We start from the raw sequence: 23,095 nt of genomic DNA, 5'->3' as shown, positions 1-23,095 counted from the left end.
AAAAAAAAAGTCATGCGATTTTTTTAGAAAAACCATTTACGAGAGCTTATAGTGTTTCCACTTATCTCACTTACTTAGAGCCAGTGTGTTCATTGAAGGCTTCTCCTAGTGGGTGAAGAACGTGTGTAGTTTCGCCAAAATTCATGACGCATAGTTGCCCAACTTCCAAATATGTCATAGCTTTGCTAATCAGCGCAAGAGACTCAAACGCTAACTCCTTTGAGTGGTTATCAGCCATACTGCTCGAATCATCTACGGCTAAAACTATTTGATAGTCACGTTTTGATAGTTTAGTACGTCTCATCCAAATTTTGTCCTTCCTGAACTGACTAGCAATGTACGGAATGACTTTTCTCATGTTTATTCTCCGCCCTGTTCTGTAGTCTCCTTTTAATCGCGATGCCTGAGTAGGCTCTAAAACCAATCGTAATTTCTCACTCAAATCTCTCGCGGGTCCGTCTGTCAAAGTGCTAAGACAATTCCATGCAGCTGTCGCTTCTTCCGTTGGTGGCATTTGGGACCATTGACCTAGCATCGCTTCAACTTCGAGCCGTTTCTGCTCAAGTACTTTAGATGGAAGAATACTATCTTCAGAGTCTCTGATGTTAGTATGGAACATTGTTTCATAGCCTCTACCAACCCTTGCTGTTTCTGCTGTCTCACCATCTACTTCAATATTCATATCTCTTTGGCCATCTTCAGCACGTTTTTTTTCTTTAGCTCTTGAGACCATTTCTTTATCTTTATTTGCATCGGAAAGCTTTTCTGGATTTTGTACATCATTTTCATTGTGATGTTCGTGCTCTTCATCTGCATGCATCTCTACGTCCATTGTATCATTCTTCTCATCGGGAATCTCTTGGTTTTCTATATTTGAAGCTTGTTCTCTTACCTGTTCTTCAGTTGCCGCATCTAGAGTGTGTTTGTCATATTTATCTGCACTCTTAATATGTTGATACATTTCAGCCTCATCACTTTCTTCAATTGGAGGATTTTGTGTCATATTGTCAGGAACAGTTTCTTCTTTTTTGTGTATAGTTTTCAACTTCTTACACTCTGATTCCATTTTATCAACTAAACTACGATTTTCATCACTCGTTCCGGGATTCTTTCGTTTTTCTGCCTTGATATTTTCCAAATTCTTGTCAGCGACAGGTGTGCTATGTTGCATAGAAGAGCCCGATTGCCCCTGCTCTTGTTCTTTGGAATGAGCTTGGCCAATGCCTTTGTCATTATTCTCCATTTGACTATTCTCTTCCATAGGATTTGCATTTTCCTCCACTTCACACGTATCTGCAACTTTGTCTCGCGATCCTCCTTTATGTGCATCGACCTGTTCTGCCGCATCAGTTTCCTTGCTTCCTGCATCCATGCTTGGCTCTGCTATATTATCTTCCTTTGTATCTTCATCATTTTCTTTATCTTCGTTTTTCTTTTCATCTGTTTCTTCCTCTTCATCCACCAGTGGTCTTCCAGCTTGTTGATCACTATCTGGTAAGTCAGTTTCTGTTTTTTCATTTTCATCTGGCTCTTGAGCATCCAGTGCCAGATCGCTCTCCTCAGGATTATCTCCCTCCTCGTCGCTGGAGTCGTGATCTTCACTTTTATTATCTGTTTCAGGATTTTCATTCAATTCTGCCTCTGTTGTTTCTGGTGGCGGCATAACATCCTTCATTGCATCTATATCAAAAGGGTTTTCTTCCATATCTTGTTTATCCTCTTTAACATCTTCATCATCTAGATTCATATCCTCTGGTAGATCGAAAGGTTCTGGTTCAGGATCTGGCTGGTGCTTACCATGGTAAGGATTGATCTGGTCATCATTTTCATTTAGGTCATTGATTTCGTTGATTTCATTCTTTTCTTCTTCACTTGTTTCTTTTTGCGGCTCCTGATTGTCTGTATCCTGGTCATTTTCGGCTTGATCTTCCTTAGCGCCAATTTCCTTCTCACTGCTTTCCTCTCCACCGCCTTGATCTTTATTTTCATCCTTGTCATCTTTATTTTCTCCATCTTGTTCATTCTCATCATCTCCCCATATTTTCTCATCAAGACAATCAGCATCTTTTTCCGTCTCGCCCATCTGTTTATCTAGATCTTTGTCATCTTTTTCATTATCTTCGATCTCGTCACTGTCTTTTTTTTCAAAATCTTGTAGTTTACTGTCAAAGTCTTCAGACATATCGATTCCAGCATCTTCTTCCTTGCAATCTTTGTCTTCCTTTTCTTCTCTCTCTTCATTTTCTGGCCTTGCATCATCTAGCTGGTCTTCCGTCTCAATTCTGTCAGACACATCTTTATCACCCTCCCCATCGCCCAGGCCCATTCCCCCCTTCTCCACACTCTCTTGGGATTCATCCGTCATTCCTTCATCCATATCAAGATCCTTTGGTACACAAAATCCATTCGTTGCTAAATCCAGAAATACGTTAAGCTGCAAATACGACATCTTGCAAATTGTTCTGAAAGCAGCGAGCTGCTCATTCAGGTAAAATTCCACAAACAAAAGATATTGTTCCAACAACGGCCGCCATCTCAGCAGTAGTCTAAAAATGAAATAAATTTAGTGAGCACAATTTTTCTTGATAAGAAAATTAAAAAGCGAAGTTAAAAAAGGTTGAAAGTGCCATTTAAAAAAATTTTCTTTTAGAAACTATGCATGTACCAAGGTTGATGTTTTCTGAAGAAATTTTTTTCCCTCCAAAAAGTGGCACTTACAGCTTTCCATATTTTTTTCCTCAATAGTATGTATTCTATATTTCTTACAATTAGTTCAACGGATGAGAATTGGTAAAATGATAATAATGTATTACCTGTTACAAGTTATAGCTGTGTGCACAGTACTTCCGGATATCAATGTTAAGAGTTGGTTCATGCTCCGAAAAACAATCTCTAGAGATAGCTCATGGATGTCAGTGTTTAAAGATCCTATTAATTTGTTAGTTAATTGCTTCTCTTCCAAGTTACTTTCTTGGTATTCGTCTTTGGTGCATGTGCCTTTTGCCATTGGGAATTCTTTGTTGAACGCCAAATTCTTTTTATATAGTTTTTGTATCGCAATTAAAACAATGTTTATTAAAAGATCTAAATCTTGTTGACATTTCTTGACAGTGATATGATCCTCGACATCATGACATTCCAGTTTGAATTTAGTTACTTTCTTTAACTCTTTTAACTGATTGATGTTATTTATCATTTTCTGTTCCAACCATGATATATTTTCCAATATTGGATGGCAATCTTTTTTGTGTTCTACGGAAAAGAGCTGCTTTAAATTTTTGATGGCAATTCCAATTTCCTCAATAGTTTCGCAACTTTCATTCAAAAATGAAAACTGTGCTGATGTTGCAATGTAAGTTAGTTTACATTGGTCTTTATCTAACTTGTATTGAACTTTCGCACACGGAAAAACAAAATCAAATTTTTTTTTTATATCAGTCGCTCTCTGGGAACATTTTTCTATTATGGAATTTGCATCTTCCCAGACAATGTCTCCTTTCTTAGCATTGATCATTGGAACATTGATTGAATCTATCGTGATGACTTGTTTTACTGGTTCCGAGCCAAACTCTGGTTCACTTGGGCAAGTTTTCAAGTATAATTTAATCTGTTCTAAGCAAGTCATCATTGATATTAACAGTTGTTTGAGACTGTCCGCAGCTTTAACAAGTTCACACTGCTCAGGAATATCCAAATCATTCTTTTGAATATTTGACAAGTTTTCAAGCTGCAATCTGAGTGAGAGAAAGTAATTAAATGACTCGGTGAACGTCCGCTTTTGCTCGTGGGCTAACAGCATGACATGAGTAGAGAATCCTCTGCATCGTTCTACATTCTGCGGGCCTAGATCTATTTTATTAGTTGTCAATGCTCTATCAACGGCGTCTATCATTACAAAGGATTTATAATAGTACTTATCACAGCATTCCCACAATTGAAGCATCTCTGTGTCCGCCTTTGTTTTACGTAACGATAAAAATGCTGCCCGTATATTCAATGGCGGAACCGATAGGTCCATGACTTTGTCTAAATTGTTATTCCATGTTAAAGTGCCGATCCGATAGGATACTCCTACAAGAGTTAGGGCTTTGAAATATGTAGCCAAGGCCATTCTCTTCTGCTGAAGTATACTCTTAGCTTGAGATTTCTGTTTTGGCTTGGGTTGCGTTCGGTCGATATCCATATTTTTCAAATGCAAACTGTGGTCCATGACCTCTTGTATGAATTGTTCAATGCCTGTACGCAATGCTGGGTATGAAGTCATTAGAATAGTTTCACGGCAAAGTTTCTTTGCTCTGCTCAAAAGAGTCTCTGTTTTGGAAAGTAGTGTGCCTTGCAAAAGTAGTTTGTCATCCTCCTCAAAAGCCATTGTACTTGTAACAGATTTGTCTTGTTGATTAATAAAATATTCGATATTCACAGGCTTCTCCCACATCTCTGATCTATTTCCCGCCTTGCAGTCTACTGGCATTGCCACTAAGCACAGTGATACATTCTGTTTTAATTTGGATTCGTATTCCCGAATAAATTTGTGCAACGTTCTGTGGGTTTTCTCGATAGTTTCTTTTACTGCCCAGTAACTGATGTCATTCCATCTAGCAATTTTAACAAAATCTTTCAATTTTTTTTCTATAGGAGCTTTCAGGCTAACAATTCTGTTGTTAACAGTCTCCGTGAACTGTTCGTAATATTTATAAAAATTCCAGAAAATTGAGAGAAGTTCATCCCTTCTCTCGTTTGATGCCATATGACAGATGTGACAATGAAACGTGAAAAGTAAGTTGAGACGAGATGAATATTCGCCTAAGGTAGATGTGTTCATAAATAAGTGCAACGATTCTATCAATTTCCCTTTGGTAACCTGTTCTGGATCCCCGGTTGCATCCTGGGTTTCAGTCAAGTATCCTTCAATTAAAGCGTAGATAAAGAACCACCATTTAGATGCCTGCATTTTGGATCTTTCGAATGTGACGTTCAGGCAGTCCATCCAGCAAGATAACTCTAATCGTCTCCAAGAAATAATCTGCTGTGTTAGTACCATCGAGTACTCAGTCAGGCTAACTGCACTGTGAGCATTTTGTTCCCATTCTTGCATTTTCACCAGCAAAAGCTCCAGTCCTGTCAAAAATCTAGACAGTGAAGATGTTATAGGAAAACTGTATATCCGTTGTATAATAGTGTCGATTGCTTTTAGCGACGGATGTTCTGGCCACTCGATTAATAAACTTCTAACTCGATCTACGATATGTTCCAGAATAGGTAAGCATTCTTTAGCTTCCTTCACGTTACTATCTTTATAAAAATCATAGGATTTAGAGTTTTTAGTCCCGCCATGAGTATTGCCAAACAAATCGCTATCGTCCCCTTGACTGATAGCTGCTGTTGCCGTAACAAGAAAATTCAAGCTAGTATATAACTTTGTAGTCAAAGCATTCGTTAAGCCAGATCGGGTGTTGTCTAGTAACAAACCAAATGTTTTGTACCTCTGCATAAGGGGACCAATGTACTCAACTCGGTACGAATTTGAATTATTTTCTAGCCAATAACAAGAGGTAAATGACTGAACCACAGTAGCATGTAATTCATTAATATGTTGAATATCTTCTTGCGTAATGAGCCCATTATAAGTTTCATCTTCTTCTCGTTCTGTTTGGCAGAAATTTTTCTCCAATGATGGATTTTCATCAGTTTCAATGTTTCCAAAATCTACTTCATGGTATCTAGGGAATAACTTGTGCAACTCTATCGTAATCTCTTCATCTTCAGTCAAGGATTCGCCCTTTGTGAGGCATTTATTTTTGAACAAGCCATCTTCTTGTATTTGTTTTTCCTCTTTTTCCTTTTCCTGCTGCTGCCAGGTAAGTACAACTTGTTGAAGCAAGGAGTTGAACCTTGACCACAGGGAATTTGATAAATTTCCATTCAACACGATATAATTACGCAACTCACACAAGCTACATTTAATCATCCTAAAGATTTCTCGTTTACAGGAAAGTTTGTTCTCGGTACGGATATTTTTGCAGATAATTTCTTTCGTTATTTCACTTGGTAATAAATCTACCAAGACAAGAAGATCCTCTTGATCATTACCAATAGTTGGAAATTGTACCAAATTACTCATAAACGACTCTATTTTATATTCCTTACAACTAACCTTAAAGATGCTACTAATTTTCTTAATATTTTCAACCAAAATATTTATTCCATGCTTCATCTGAGCCACTGCAGAAAGTAGAGGTAGCACTAGGTCAGGATATCCAGGCAGAAATCTATGCTCCATATCATCGGAAAATCTGTTGACAGAATCCTGCCACATTTCTACTTCTCTTATGACATTTTGAACAAGCTTCACGTTAATCGTAGTTCGATTTTCATGAAATTGTTCTACGAGACTAGTTAATTTGTTCAAGTGCTTTTGAAGTATGGTGTAAGAACCCAGACTGTTTCTAAAGTCAGCGATTTCTCTCGTTAAATTAACAAATTCGGATGACGGTGGTCTAATCGCGTTGTAGGTTTTTAGATTGGCTTCTTCAATCAACAGGTTTCTCATATAACTTGCTATTTCTCGGATGTGGGGGTGCATATTTTGACTTCCTACGCAATCTCCTATGAGTCTCGCCTGCAACTCAGTGATATACAGTGTCTTCTGACAGTCAATTATGTCTTCTTTAATGTATTTAAGTTTAAGTCCAACTTTGTGTACTGGATCAATGTAACCCAAGTTGCTGAATACACAAACTTGAACATACCCTAACAATGCCCACATAACTCCTACTTCTTCAATATCATTTTCTGATATTTCCTTGGTCTTCAACCTCATTGCGAAACGACGTAAATCATCTAGTGAATGGTGATATTCGTATACTGGATCACGCATCGATTCAAAATTCACATTTCGCATATCAACACAGGGTACGCCAAGTTCAGCTTCTGCTTTTGCTACAGCTGTCAAGTACGTATCTAAATATGACTCTAGTGTGCCAAAATCGTTCCATTTGTACTGATATTCTATCGCATTAAATGTTACCGCATTCTTCCATAAGATTTCATTTACTATTTTTAATTGGTTATTTCTTGCTCTATATGATCCAAGCATTGCTATTGAAAGAATAGATTCGTTTTTGCTGTTCTCCGACTTCTCCAATATTAACTCTGATACCAAGCTAACTAATGATGCCCCGTACATTGGATACTCCACCTGTAGGAAACAAAGTAGAAACGAAAAATGAATTAGCAGAATTTATCATATTGGATTAACTTCTCAAGGAAAAATTCGTTTCTTTTGCGCTAATCATCTTTGATCAGGTCAGTGCATTGTGTATGAAGGGTAGAAAGAAGGCGATGTCGAGTATAACGTTTTCACTGAGTGGAGTAAGGGCTACGATCATACGAGTGAAATTGCTTCTTGCTCATAATGCACGCGATTTTTTTTTGACCTAGTCCTTTTGAACATCCTCCTTTTGCGTATATAAAGCCAGCGCAAGAATTGACGTATGAAAAAATGTGGCGCCTTACTGGGTGAAAGTTACATGTCGGCCATTCGCAAAGTATGTATGAAACAGCTATTTCCCGTCCACTTGAAATTCGCAAAAAGGTACATTTAGAAGAAGAAACGGAAAAAAGAGTTATTTAACTTTGTGACACTCGTATGTGCCTGCAATGCTTTAATCTTATCAATTTGGGTGCCACTATGAACTGATCACTATCACTGCAAATTTTGTAAATCATGAGTAGGTATGGGTGTGGAGTAGGGTACCTCAAAAAAACTTTATTTATTCTTTTTATCAGCCACTTCATGAAACCACAGTTAAGAACGTAATATTGAATCTCCTGAAAGGAAAACGCTGTGCTATTTTTTTAAAGGTTCTGCATTGACATTTTGTATTTCCCATTTGTATAACACATAAGAAATCCATTTCTGACGGTTGGATGGAGATTATCATTCCTCTATACAATCGACAGAATTTTAAATGGTAGCGGTTGACAACTCATTCGGTCTTCTTCAAATTGCTGTGTCGTAGAACATTTGAAGTCATACGATCTTCGAGATATCCCAGGTACCGATTTTTCAAAAAGTAAAAAACTACGTTTTATATAATATTAAATATCTCGAAGAACGTGGGACTTCGATGTTCTACGAAACCTCGATTTGAAGGAAACCAAATGAGTTGTCAACACTACCAAATAAAGTTCCGTTGATTGTATAGAGAAATGATAATTTCGATCCACCCGTCAGAACTGGATTTCTTACATGTTGATCGAATGACGAATACAAAATGCTGATGCATGCCTCTAAAAGAAGTCACACAGCGTTTTCCTTTCAGGAAATTCAATGCTATGTAATCAACTATCATTTAATGAAGTTGTTGGAAATAAAAAAAAAATTTTTTATGAGGCATCCTAATGTGGAGTCATGATCGGACTTCTATTGAAGTTTTTGTGTTTTGATGTTTATTGTTTTAGGTTGATTGGTCTGGCGATTTTTCATTGGTTATTGTAATCTAAATAGCGATGTGTCATGACAACAAACATTAAACCGGTAAACAAGACTTCCTGGTAGTCAGTCTGTTTTCTAAAAGCGTGATTTTGCTTAATTTGTAAACGTGTGAGGTGATTAAACCTGATTAAGAGACTGTGCAAGTTATACAGTTATTAAAACAAACTATGACTATTAGGTAAAAAAGTAGGCTGGTCGATAGCGAAAATTTCATGATCAATACCTCAATTTCTTCATCCAAATTCCTGTGTTCAACATCTTCATCTTGAATCCTCTGCCAGTGTAACATTTTTCCAGGATTTTTGACTGCGCAAGAATTTTCAGTGTGTTTGGAAAGTCGAAGAAATACTTCTGGTAATAATTTTGATGCTTCTGAGGGATGGTCAAGTTTTGATATCACAGCGTTTAAAATAGCGAGTACGTTTACTGGAATGGTAGGAATTTTTACAAACATGGTTAAGAGATTTATCGAGATCATTGTGTCAATAGAATCATTCGACAATTTGCAGCAAACTCTTCTTTGAACATTGTGTGCAATTATTGAAAATATATATTCATAGATGGGCCACAGCTGTACTTCTGCTGATCTAAGTATCATCTCTTTATCACAGATTGTTCGCACTTTACTTAGCACATCTGCGGTTTCAGTAGGCGTTCTTAAAGCAATGTGTTCATGTTCACAAGATCTTTCTATCTCTGTGAGACTCGATGGAATTTTTTCGTTTAAATCTGATGTACAATATATCTCCTGCCACCAACTAACCAATTTGAATCTTGTTTCCAAAAATTCAGAGTTTTGTAGTATGGTTAATTGCAAATCTTGCTTTAATCTAGGTGCGCCTTTGTCTTTCGTGACACAGTGAACATCAGATACTTGCCTTAATCTTGGATACATATTAACTACTATCTGCGACGCATATGGTGTCGGAAGACTCAAGAATTTCTGTACTTGTTTTGATATTACTCTTAAGGGATCGTTCGCTGTTGATAATGATTTATTCATGTCGTCAATCATAGCAAAGAGTACTTTGATGGCAATTCGGCATTCTTGATCTAGTGCAAATTCATTGCAGGTTTTAAAAAGCTTGACAAAAAATTTGATCAACCATTTATAGTGAACTCGCAGTAGCAGTGATACTTCTTCTAGCTGGTTATTATTGTGCTTAGATTTTTGCAGTTTGTTTATCAATGTGAGATTCCCCAAATTGTAGAATCGCGTTCGCCACTTCAAGTTCTTCTTTATATAGATACAATTGACAGTGTCCACAATCACTGAATCATCTCGGAGTGCAAGATTGATACATTTATCCAATTGAGTAAGAAATGTAACGAAATTCAATACCAGTGGATGTTTGGTAAAGCTTGCTGTCAATTTTCCTGAAACGGAAAAAAAAATAAAATTAAAAAATCATTGAGTGGTTCTGAAATAGATTATTACAATAACAATGTAAAAATTGAGTACAATTATCCAAATGTTAATTTTTGAGAAAACTTTGTGAGTGGCAATAGATTGTATTCCCATAGAAATGACTGCCCCTCAATTGGTTTTAGATTATAGATTATAAATATAATTGGAGCTAGGCCAATGTGCTGAATAGTTTCTCACCATGATATACGTAGTTAGAATATTGCTGAATTGAAATCAATGTTTGATCTTTCGACAGCGTTTGCTCTTTCAACAAATTAGCCTCCATCAAACTTAGGGCGCACATGTATAATATTATCATCAACCTGTTACTGTCATTTAGGTTTTTCTGACGTAATTCGTTTCCCACGATTCCTGGTGAGTATTCTGGATGCCAAGGTAAGTTAGTAGTTGTATAACTGAATTCGAATTTTGAAATCTCGTTGGCTAGTTCAGAGTTTTTGCGACTCAAGTCTAGCAAATCGTTATCAGATGACAGTATTTTTGAAAGCCATAAATATCTCAGTCTCCAATCCTCTAGCGAAGACATTTGGTAGAAGTGTAACAATAGATACTGCATAATTTCATTTATATCAATGTCCAAAGTAAATTCTCGGCTTGTTATTTCGAGAATATCATTCAAAAAACTGGTCGTTAATTTAGGATGACCATTACTTTGAGCAGATGGTGTAAATGACTGATGTTTCTTGATAATAGCTGACAGTATCGCTCCCTGCTGTCTGATAAGGGCTAGTTGGCAGTTTTTTTGTAATTCATTTGTCTTCCAGGTAACAGAGCCCCAATCGATGAATTCTTGGTCATCATTCGTGGAAAGTAGTTGGCTCGTATTTTCTTTAATGATTGAAATCAAACGATCTCTTGTTGGTAGGTGATTTACAAACCTTGACCTGAGATAAACATCAATACAGGCAGACTCGACAGCTTCTGGGATTGAAGATCCCCTAGATATTTGTTGATGTATCAGAAATGCTGCATGCAACAAGTGAGCAACACTTGGCTTTTGACCAGACTGAGCATTCTGTAAGACCTCGTCATGAATTCTAAGTAGCGCCATTTGTTGGCTGCTCCTGGTAAGCTTGGAATTATGTAGCAATGATCTAAGATCAATAACATCAGTCTCCAGGCCTTCTTGTTCTCCAAGGATATAAATTTCCACTCCTCGGTTACGCATAGCTCTGGAATATTGTTTAAATCAGATGAGTAATCCAGTAAGATAATGAATCAAATTAATGTCCCTCAATAACTTGATCGACACATAGAATTAGCAACAACACTCGTTGCTATTTTTTAACAATTTTTATTTTTTATTTTCCCTTGTAAGTGTCGAAAAATTCACCTTGATATTTCACCATAGCGTGGATCCATTGCCAAAAATAGCCTGAAATTATTGTGTGGCTTGATGACGATGACATTGCCTTCTTCATCCACACCTCGCTCTCCTATGGTCAGTACTCCATTAGGTTCCAGGAGTCCATTAAGCCTGTCCAATACTGCAGGACTGCATAAGTTGATCTGATCAATCAGCAGCCAAGATCCTTCTTGTAAAGACTGAAGATTGAATATGTCAAGATTTGAAAACTTGGATAAGCTTTTATATTCATACTATGAAACTGGAAATAAACTCACTTTCACCAACATACTATCCACCCATTCAAATTTACCACCAGCGTTCAGACACTTATCCTGCTCCACAAGGGTCGATAGACGTTGCAGCTTTGTTTCAATTACTTCAAGTTGCGATGCATAGCTGTGGTTGAATGCCTTCATAGCAGCTATCAAGTCCGACAGCTTGAGCACCTTTTTCAAAAAAAATGCAGTCTCCGTAGCCATTGTTGAATCTTCATTCTGATCTATAATTTGGAGATGTGAGTAAAAAAGTTATCAAATATGTAGTGTAGAAGTGTTAATAGCAGTACATCAACTTATTACTAATACTGTACAACTACTGGCACGTGCCTACTTACTAGCACGTGCACCATTTTCATGAAATGGTTACATTGAAGACATCGAGGGGTTATCCGCTCAGAAAAAAGTGATACCATGATTAAAATATCTACGGATTTTTACAAGTTTAGAATGATTACGAAAGATCACTTAAAAAATAAATTTTACTTGGATTAAGCAATTTCTCACGATTTTTAAGATATCATATGATTTCTGAAGACTACTATTTATGAAAGTAATCACAAGTAATCTTAATATTTTGTTCACCATACTCAGATTCCAGCAAGAGGAAAATTTTGAAAAGAATTAATCTACTTATGCATAAACGTTTGAGCGAGCCAGGTGTCGACAAAAAAAAAAAAAAACGAAACAAAATACCAAGTCTATTTGGCGTTGAAAGTTGCATCATGAAAGTAAATTATAAATTTTGTTCGAAATTTTTATCACTGCAAGATAAAATTAATAATAATTTCTTATTTGTTAAAGATGTGATACAATAATACATTTTACCTATTGATTAAATCATTTGGAGTAATATGAGTCTATTAAATATAATATACAATTAATTAAATTATTCAAATTCAATGATTATTATTGAAAAAATTTCACTTTAATAACACTGAATTCAGTGTGATTTCGGAGATCATAAAATCATTTCGAATGATATTGACACCATGATTACTCGAGCGGATGACCCTTTGGAAGACATTCTCAATTACAATCAATGAAACTGTAGGACACAAGAATAAGGTTTAACATATTCGTTACATCGGTAAAGTAAAACTTTTCAGATTTGCAGGACGGTTTCTTTGAGATACTATGATGAACATGTTAGATTGTCTAAATCCAATACCTACATAATTGAGATTCGGCAGCTTCGACCATGATAAAGTTATCAATATTAGTGCGATATCAAAAATTTTAAATACGGAGGTTCTTCACTTCAATGCAGTCAAAGAGCATAAATTATAATTATTCCCAGTTAATGAACATTATTCCCGTTTTCGTCAACTGATATTCATTGAAAGGTAAGAATTACAATTAAATATGTATAATAGGAGATTCCGAGTTCGGTTGAATGCACAAAAGTGAGTATAATGTACAGGACTTTACATCCTTTTACGAGTAATTACTTTCCGCCGTCACCCTAAGAATAGTGTATACCGCTGGTTTCGTACTTTTAGAATATCGGAATTCTGAGATGAGGAGATAACCGCTCCAGAAATAGGTAAGTACTATAAAAAGAGGCTGTACATTCACTTGACGTTACGTGAAATAACACCATTAAATTGACCGCATCTCTCTTCCGATTGAATATCGGTGAATCAGATAGTAATAATTATAGTCTACGATTTATATAACAGCGAATAAGTAAAACGACAATAGCAAACAAAAAGTTACGGTACAGTTGAAAAGAAGCTACAAACCATTTTGCAGATTTCGTACGTCTTCGAGTAAGCCATGGTGCCTTGCTACGAGGTCGACATTCTCTGCACTGATCGTATTTCGCAGACTACTTAGTAATAGCATTTGAATTTGGTCTGTCATCTCTTCCAAATGCCGATTATAGTCCGTCTGTTGAGTAAAAAATGAAGTATTAAACGCAAGACTAAAAAATCAACACAAAAAATATTGAATTAGGAACGAAGTGAAAAATTAGAAGTTAGTTGTACTTGACTTTTAGAAAATTAATAATAAACCACAGTGCACGTCGATCATTATGCGTAAGATAAACAGACACGCCGGCGACAAATATAAGTTTTCTGCCGTCGCATCGGACATCTGAGAAAGTCTATTTTTCATTCTGTTGGCCGGTGAATAATTTTCTCCATCAAACGCTTTATTATTCAAGTTTGTTTTTCTTTATTTCGAAAGAGTGCTTACTGGAAATGATTGGATATAACTATTGGGGGTGAGGAAAAATTCTCGGCGTTGCACACAGGTGACGATACCTAACGTTGGTTCTGTTCAAGACTATGCTTTTCTATCTCAAACATTTCTGTATTGTACACTCGATTGGGAGTTATCTTGATCCAGCAGTGCTTACTAAACACCGGATTTCATCTCCTAGGATCTTCCAGAACGTGGTTCATTAGAAAAATCGAAATTACCGATTGGAAATTTTGAGAACCACTCTCGACACGCAGTTTCACTCACGGCAGATTCTCCACAACCAGAACAAATTAGTCTTTCTGTTTCCGCGGCTGTTTTACCGAGATTAAATTGCAACAACGTGCAATGGCGAATGTGCACTTTATCGATTTCCATTTTTTGCACAAACTTTCACGGTAAGAACGAGCTATTTTCTCTATAAGTTACGGTCAGTTTTGTAGCACGTACTATATAGAAAAGCTTGAGATAGAAAAGCAGTCTTGTGAAATTCGCCCTCGAATGTCAACGCTTTGTTCGATATGTCGTAGTTACTGTGGTACTCGATATGCTCTTTTGTGTAGCATAGTCGATCCAAGTGAATCCTTCCTGTACCACAGATTCGAAGAATACCATTTTATTTTCTAAAATCAAAAAACATTCACCCCTACATTTGCCTAGGTCTTTCGTAGATACATGCGCATGCTTGCATACACCGGTTGAAGTAATAGGCAGTAAATTAATAGCTCTGTTATAGAGGTAGTCTACGTATAGTTGTACAAGGACGATCTATAGGTAGTGCTGGTCAGGGTATGATGTATGCATGAAGCAATAATCATAAAATTTGATTTATTCCTTAAGATATTTTTCTAAAAGGGCCCGCCAAGTACAGCCAACTTCGAATTTTTCTTTTCGTCCCTAATTCTTTATTTGTCGCCTTCATTTCGTATTACATATTACAAAAAAGTTACGATATTTGGACAGTAAAAATGTAGATTTTCATATTTTTTGTAGGGAAGTGTAGTGGTGCTGGTACTGTTCGAATGTATATTGTTATTTGGTGGTTTCTAAGTAGCAAATTGAATTTTTGTTGGTAGTTTCCACTTTAATGTACTTGGCGCAAGGTTTTTGCACCGGTGGTGCTTTGGGGGGATTTCACTACTTTTTGAATCGTACGTTGATAACTTTGACATGCAGAGAATTTTTTTAGAACAAATTATAGTTGTTGAATGCTTTATCGACCTTATCTTGGCACTATGTGTAGAGTTCTCGGTGCCGAGGTCGAAATGAAAGAAAGTCAAGAATTGATGTTTCGGACTTGAGGGGTTACTCCTCAGAAAACTACAATATCTTTTATTATTACGAAAGAGATCATTTAAGATAACAATACCCTACACAATCCTACCCGACCCTAAAGAGAGAACCCTATACAAAATCATGGTTATTTTAAGCTGATTTCATCGCAGCATGCGGTTTGCTGGGAGCCGCTATAGATTGTCTAACCGATTATATGATCATAAACTTGGACCTCACAAGACTACTAGTTATGCATCGAGTTTCATCAAGAGCACCACACTTCGTTAATCCAATTTGAACTAGTCTCACAATTATGACTAATTTGTATGTTGTAGTTACTTAGTTGTGAATATGGAACACATGAACGTCATTTTCATTCATTATATTATACGAAATGAATTAGTATCTCAAAAATTTCCTTAGCACTGTGACTACAAGGTAGATTGTTTACATTATGTCAAAACAGTTCTATTTTTTAAACGTATAATTTTGTGATGAAACAGATATTGCTGACTTCGCTTGTTCGAAGGTTTATATGTCTTGTGCCCCAGGAGCTGAATTACAATTGGCACGATATACTTTGCTAGTTCGACTTTTCCACCTGACGATACACTGAGCGTTCAGTGCTACCTATACGGCTTCACGTACTTTATTTTTCTATCGGTCGAGCTCATTTGCAGAATTTCAAGTTACCCAAGTTTCCTTAATTATTCACATATTGATCATGGAATTCCGACATTACCACCGAATTGCGTTTTCGATTAAAGTTCATCTATCGGAAGCGCAGGTAAATTTCGTATCTGAATCAGGTAGTATGGAATAAAAAATGTAGATAGCAAAAGTCACATAGCGTAAGTCTTAATAATAGAAAGCTACATGACATCAATTGTAAGAGTAATCTACCGTCTTGCGTACTTTTACTTGGACGTGAGTAATATTTAATCAAATAGAAATCAACACGCGTAAAGATTTACCGTTGCATTAGAGTTACTATAATCTTGCAGAAAGACTTGACTTTAGTTTTTGAAAATGTAAAGATTTCAAACTCTACATAAGCAATGTTATAAAACTACTTTGGATGCACCATAAAGTTGTGCGAAGAAATCAGTGAACGGATTCTATAATCATGGTTGAAGGGGCCACTCACTTAGAATTCACCAACGATTCCCGAATGATTGCTAATGTGAAAAGAGCCTGAATTCCACTGATCTCCAAGTGATTCCTCAACGTTCAAAGTTGTTCGACATCTCGCTGATGTGCGTGATTTTCAGTACTAAAATACAGCCTGAATTTCGGTGGTTTTTAACTAATTCGACAAGTGAATGGCCCTTTGATGATGGTGTTGCTCCTGCAACTGGTCATTCGTTTTGAAAAAAACTAACTATTCATGCGCACATCACATCGATTTTACTTCACTCGAAGCTCTTAGTATTTAAAATCTAGATAAAATGTTTTCATGTTGCGAATATCATGGGTTTAGATGAAAATTTCCTTCATACGCTATACTGATTTGAGACCCTAGAAACGGTCATATATTTCGGTATTGATTTATTGTATCCACGTCTCCGTACGGCATTGAGCCAGTTTTGTAATGTCAAAACAGAGCACTATATATTTTATGCGTGTTTTTAATAACAATAAGCCTTATGACGCGAAGAATATACCAAGCCATAAATATTGTTAAGGTTACCGTTCACTAATCTTATATCATGCATCGTATATCACCAAAATTTCCAACTCATATGATGATAAATGAATGAAGAGACATTGAACAGACAGACGGGTGACCTGACAGCTGATCGAAACATTAAATAAGACTATATGTACTGAAATGTGGCATTTTTTTACACGTTACAAACAGCTCCCCGAAACCTAGGTGAAACCCAAAATAAGAGAAATCGCGATTACAACTGTCGATATAGTCGAAAAGAGCGCCAGGACGAGGGTCACGCATCCAAGACTCCGAGAAGGGACATTTTACATGTTAGCGAATAAGTGATATTTCAGGCTTTTTGTTCAGCGTTATTTCAGAGTTCACGCCGACGCCAAGCGCGGATTAAAAACGAATTCAGTGAAATTCATCTGGCACCAAGACGCAGGAGTTTGAAAGGAAGGGCGAAACGCATGAGGCCATCATCGCGAGATGCGAACGAGCCGTAGCCTTCTCTCGCAACACCAGAGCCTCACACATTGCGAAGTCGTCATCACGCCACGGACCAACTATGAAGCACCAACGAGCTCCACTGGTAATCAGCGTTCCGCGCCAACGGAAATCGACGTAGCAATAAGCTTGGGTTAATAATTTCGTAATCTTAGAGCCAATAAGAATCGGGCAATGTTGATAATGATAAGAGTGGATGTTTCGAATTTCCACCTCCGCGTGGTGGAACTTAACGCGATAGTCCTGACGAGTACGAATGTAAGAGGTTTTGATTTTGTCGAAATAATTTGCAGTGTAGAGTTGGAGAAAGACGTTTGAAGCAACTATGGGCACTTAAATTTCTTTTTCCTTTTTTAATTGAGATGTGGACGAAGGAGTTGGTAAATTGCTTATCTAGCTACGTAGCGGTAAACACGGTTCAATTTTTAAAAAAATTGTTACCATAATTTTACAACACAAGATGAGATGAAAAAAAATGACGTCATTATACGGTAAAATTAAGGTATTTTTATGGTTATTCTACTGATAAACCTTAATAAACGTATTTTAATATCTCTACTGTCACATCGGCTGCATCGCCAGTCATTGTCACATAATTCGTATAGAATCGAATTCGCATTTTGTCTGGTATCGATAATAACTTAGCCGGAAAGGGAAAGCATTAATCCTTTGAAACATAGATTTTTCTTTGCAGTCGAATTTCTTCAAACTGGGTATATAAGGGTTCTCGATGTCGCTGATTTCAAAAATAGCAGAGTGATAATGTGAATGTGATCGGAATGACTCAAAAATGTACGCTCGGGAGTTTTTTGGATCATCAAATACGATTGGATCCGCCATTTTGAATTTCACAATTCTGACGTCAGATTCGTTTTCAGCGATTCCGAAAACGCACGAGTAACAAATTTGAAGCGAATCGGATTGCTTTTTCGTTTTTTGATCCACATATTGGATCCGCCGTTTTTGAAATTTTGAAATTTTTACGTCGGAATCGTTTTTAACAACCCTAAAAACCCATGATCACCATGTTCCACTTTTCTAGTCCCCATAACCGTCCCACAATTACATTTATTCTGCAAAAACAGGCATTTTCAACACTTTGTTTACTTATAGCGCTCACTATATTGGCAGTATCATCATGATTCCTCTTAAAACATTAACATCGTAGAAGTCCGTATATGCAAAAAAAAAAAACATGCCAGCAATATCTCAAAAATTTAACGTAAATCTTGAATAACCGATTCAATGAAAGTGTCTCATGCATATACATATGAGACGCTGTGCAGCAAGAGGTTCATAAATATTACTGTACTTATGACGTACGAAACACACCAAGAATCGGAGATTGTGTATCAAGGGAAGAAAGGAGGCGATTTTGAGGAGTGTGAAGATAGCCGCACGGGCGAAGCGAGGGCGGCCTTCACACGAGTCAAATCGCATTCCTCGCGTGGTACAAACAATACTTTTTGTTCGAATACTTTTGAAAACGCATCATTTCATGTATGTAAAGCAAGTCTGAAAGGCGCTACTTCGCGCCTAGTTTACATGTTTGAAATGACAAGTTTTCAAAGGGGTCGGACTGATATGTATTTCTGCACTTGATTTACCACTTATTGCAGAAATACATTGCTTAGCGTTATTCTTGCATAAAACAGAAAAGTATTCATACGCATCCGAGTTTCGTTTATTTCTGTTATGTATCGGTCAAAAATGGCCGTGGAATTGTTTTCGGATAGTTTATTTATTTTTTTTTTCATAAAGAATTAATCGATATCTACATATTTAAATTAAATATTTAGTTCAGAATCGCGGGTTTTACAGTTCTCAGAATTCAGAAGTCGGTTGCTTTAGAAGATTGGGGAGCAGGAAACCAAGGATATTGACATTCTATTTGCTAGTGCGATAGCCTGGGTAAACAGAAACCGCGTATGAGTTTTTGTTTCGAAAGAAAGAAGTCATCGGTCAGAATTAGGAAATCGGTCGCTAGTCCATCACCAGGGAATAAGAAGGATGAAAATGATTGATTCCAGGTTTCTTTCGACACGACCATTTTTTGTACTCCTGCTCAACCCAGCCTATTCGTCAGGGGCTTTATCGTTGCAAATGCAAGGAATACGCATAACTTTTCTACCTTCACCAAACATGAAGATGAATAGTTGAGAAAAGAATTTTACGGAATTGAATTTCGGAATCCTGCAGAGTTTTTCGTATTTATTCAGAAAAGAAATCGTCACTTGAAAGATACCAACACCTACAAATATACGAAGTCGGAGACAACTGCATACAATGAGAAACAAAAGTACGTCAGCAGCGTCGACCGCTGAAAGAAAACTGTCTCTAGTTTAAAATTCGAACCTGAAAATAAAAGGAAGAAAGTTGATATAGGTGGTTCAATCTTTTGATACTTTGAGTTAATCAGCAGTTACGTGTCCCGTTTGACTTTGGTTTCACTGCTCGTTGAAACTGTTTGATTTTGCACTAGCAGATCCTAATGTTTAAATTTACGTATTAACTTCACAAGAATTCACTCAGCTTTCTAGCTCTAGTCTCGACATTGGTTCTTGATGTATCGTTTAATTGACCTAGAGTTAATATCAATATTCTAGTATAATGTTTAATTTGTGAATTTTCGATACAACACGTTAGTAGGTCCTCATAAAAAAATTAGAAAGAAATCAAAAATGAGATTATTATTTACCTCTCTATATCTATGATCAACCGATAGAATAAATCCTATTATTTATCCGGTTTATAGAAATCTGAAGCGGATTTATCCTAATCTTAGTTTCAATGCACATCTCCAAATACCCTTGCAATTGCATTAACCCACAAATATGCAACATAATTACTCTATTATCTTGTATGTCGTTCCTTTACCCTGTTTAATTTTTGTTGAATAAATTATTATTGAATTATTATAATATACAAATGTAATGTCATCTGACTTGTCTTACCAATTTATTGCCAAAGTTCCTTGATCCGACCACAGACAATTCAAATACCCACGTTTAATTTCCAACGTTCTGAGGACTCTAGCGAACCACAGCATAGCAGGAGAATAGCGGCCACCCTGCTGGGTACACTATAGACTAGCGCCACCATATGCATTAAACTTCCATATCTGGTATACGACCGTGCTGGTGACTGACATTCGTCAATCGTATCGTGTAATCACCTTGATTTTTGGCGTCCAAGCACTCTATACGTCACTTTGACGTCGGATGGTTGTTATAGTTGCGGAGTTGTTTTCCTCTTTATCTTATTCGTTTGCAAACGTTTTATTTGAATCTACAGAAATTCAGCCGATACGTTGGAATAATAAGTGAATTGAAATGTGTAAGCATTGAAATTATTAACGTATTGTATATGTTACGTTTCACGATCATGTATCATTGAATCCTAACATACGTTTCTACGTTCAAAAAATTTAAATAAATAATCAGTTCTTTCAAAATCAGAAGAAATGGTCTTATTTATCCCTATATTTGTTGCCTTCGTATATTTTTCCATTAAACGTAAAATGAAATATGTACCATAACAGTTGCTATAATTCTTATTGATAATGGCTAAGTTTTTAATTGAGATTTCAAGGTAAGAATGAGTGATTTCAAATAAAAATTCATTTTTGACACATAAATACACTATGAAAAGTAGTCTAGTACTTCATCAATAAATTATTGAAACTAAAACTTTTTCAATTATCAGTTACATTTTTTCAATATTTTATTGCCGCCGAACAACAAAAAAACGTCCAGCTGAAAATTATATCATCGTTTTTTCACAACTTGAACTATGTTCGGTAAAATTTTCAAGCGAATGGAGTAGACCCCAAGCAAAATTCCTTCAATCGCGAGTTGCGGGGAGTCAAGAATTATTTGCGACCCAAAACTATGGAAGTTTCTTCACAAGATGGTAAGGAATGAGTTTTTGACCGCACGTCAAATTTCCTGACGATGGGTCGAAACCCGTTCCGGTTTGCGTGGTGTACCCCGCATATCCTTTCTTTCCTTTTACACATTGTCACCATCTCTCATTTTTGGTTGACGTGTCTATAAGGTTCAATAAATGTTTCATGGATAATTCAATACATAAGTAAAAAGCAAAACATGTTGTAAATAACGTTTAGAATTCAATAATAAAAATACATTGCAATGTTTTCTAGCCTAACTGGGATTTCGTTCACTTGGTTTGCAGAAAACAAGATTCGATATTAAGTTCGAACATTGGTTTCTTAAACGAGTAAACTATTGAAAAAATTGACTACTTTTATCTCTCAGCTGGGAATGCGGATGCGGATGTTGTCATTTTATCCTCAATAGATCGACTATACGTAAATACAAGGAATCTGTCGTACGCACAGGGAGGTGAAGTTTGACCGATATTTGTAGACTTTTTTAATCGAGTCTCAAAAGAAAAATATTATGTGTACTTTTTTCCAGTGACATAATGACATTGCAACGAATAATACTCCTTTACTAATACGATACTATTATCGATATTTGCAGAGTCAATTAATGCCAGTTTTCAATGTTTATGATGGATGTTGACATTCTATATCAGCTATCCAGACATATGAGACTCTCCGCGTCAATTGGGCGACTTCGTTTCTTTCATATGACTCGGGTTTTGCGAAAGGTTACATGTATGGTTGTGAAATTAACATAATAAGATAAGATGATTACGAGACTTCCATATAATTTATTTAGCGATCCTGATTAGTTTTGAAGTAATTTTCAAACCTCATTTACTTTTACACTTTATACCGATGCACTTTTCATTATTATCTTTCACTGCTATATAGTTTCACTCACATATAACTCTACGTGCCAAGGATGGCAAGTAATTAGATATTTTGCATTTTCCCACTTCAACGAAATGTTGAACCGTAAGATATTTATATCTTCCTTCATCTTTAATCGTTAATACGAAAACTGCATATCCGTTGATTAATTCACAATCGACGCATGATATGAAGGGTGAATATACATAGATTTGTAAAAAATCCAGGTTCAACTACTATGCCGAAATTTCTCATGCGTAAAAATGTTTCTGTTGTAATGCGGTAGAGAAGAGATTAGATAAAGAAAAGGTCCCACCGGCGAGATAGAACGTTTTGTTTTCCCTCGGGTGTTATAAAACGACCGCAGAACACAGAAGAGCTTTTCACAAAACTTGACAGTCGTTTCAACCCTCCGTTCTTTCGAGAGATATATGTTCAGTTGTAGCACTTAACCCGGCTCATTTTCCACGTCTGATGTAATCTTCGGACAGTCGCTGATGTGTTATATTCGTTTGCATGCTTGTCCTCCAATCGAAGATGCACATACCACTTTAAACTGTGTTTTGTCATTTGTTATCTTATGCCACAATTTTTTTTCTCTCTGATATTGGGCGTAATTCCTCTAAATCTGACTATGATGAGAATAAAATATGCGGGGCCGGCTCAAAGGATTCAATAATTACAATATTTATTAGCATCGTATACATTTTCAGGCATAAATCCTCGAAAGTAGACCATTTACGTTCCTTAATTATGACGATACACATAAATGCCTGAGAAGAAAATATTAATTCAACCCGTAGTAACCACAACTCTCTTGAGCATTCGTACCGGACACACTAGTGCGATGTAGGATTTTGGATTTTTATAGTACTACAACTCTCGTATAAATAATCCAAAAGTATTCAATAATCAATGTTTCTTGCGGTAAAACTTTCCTAGGAATCAGACGGTGATAGGCTCGAATGCGAAAAATAATACCGATACAGTGAAAATACCTTAAAATCAGAACAAGAATGTTGGAACATCGATTTTTCGTAAAAAAAAAAACCTTTTCTTTCTATTCGACAAAAATGATTTTATTTTGTGTTAAACTTAAAATGTACTTTGAGGAAAATAGTA

General features: G+C 36.4%; 1 protein-coding gene across 1 annotated transcript in view; it reads right to left on the bottom strand.

Annotated features, from left to right (window-relative positions):
* Positions 1-23,095, bottom strand: part of LOC124180517 (midasin) — a 120,120-nt gene that overhangs the window by 904 nt on the left and 96,121 nt on the right. Inside the window, exons 17-23 of the mRNA XM_046566144.1 lie at positions 13,295-13,442; positions 11,550-11,773; positions 11,260-11,471; positions 10,104-11,098; positions 8,721-9,874; positions 2,814-7,198; positions 75-2,546 (exon numbers count right to left, since the gene is read on the bottom strand). Coding sequence (XP_046422100.1) covers positions 75-2,546; positions 2,814-7,198; positions 8,721-9,874; positions 10,104-11,098; positions 11,260-11,471; positions 11,550-11,773; positions 13,295-13,442 — 9,590 coding nt within the window. The remainder of the gene's footprint in view (positions 1-74; positions 2,547-2,813; positions 7,199-8,720; positions 9,875-10,103; positions 11,099-11,259; positions 11,472-11,549; positions 11,774-13,294; positions 13,443-23,095) is intronic.

Source organism: Neodiprion fabricii, chromosome 1 (assembly GCF_021155785.1).
Source record: "Neodiprion fabricii isolate iyNeoFabr1 chromosome 1, iyNeoFabr1.1, whole genome shotgun sequence".
Taxonomy (NCBI): Eukaryota; Metazoa; Arthropoda; class Insecta; order Hymenoptera; family Diprionidae; genus Neodiprion; species Neodiprion fabricii.
This window is presented reverse-complemented; position numbering and strand designations above follow the sequence as displayed.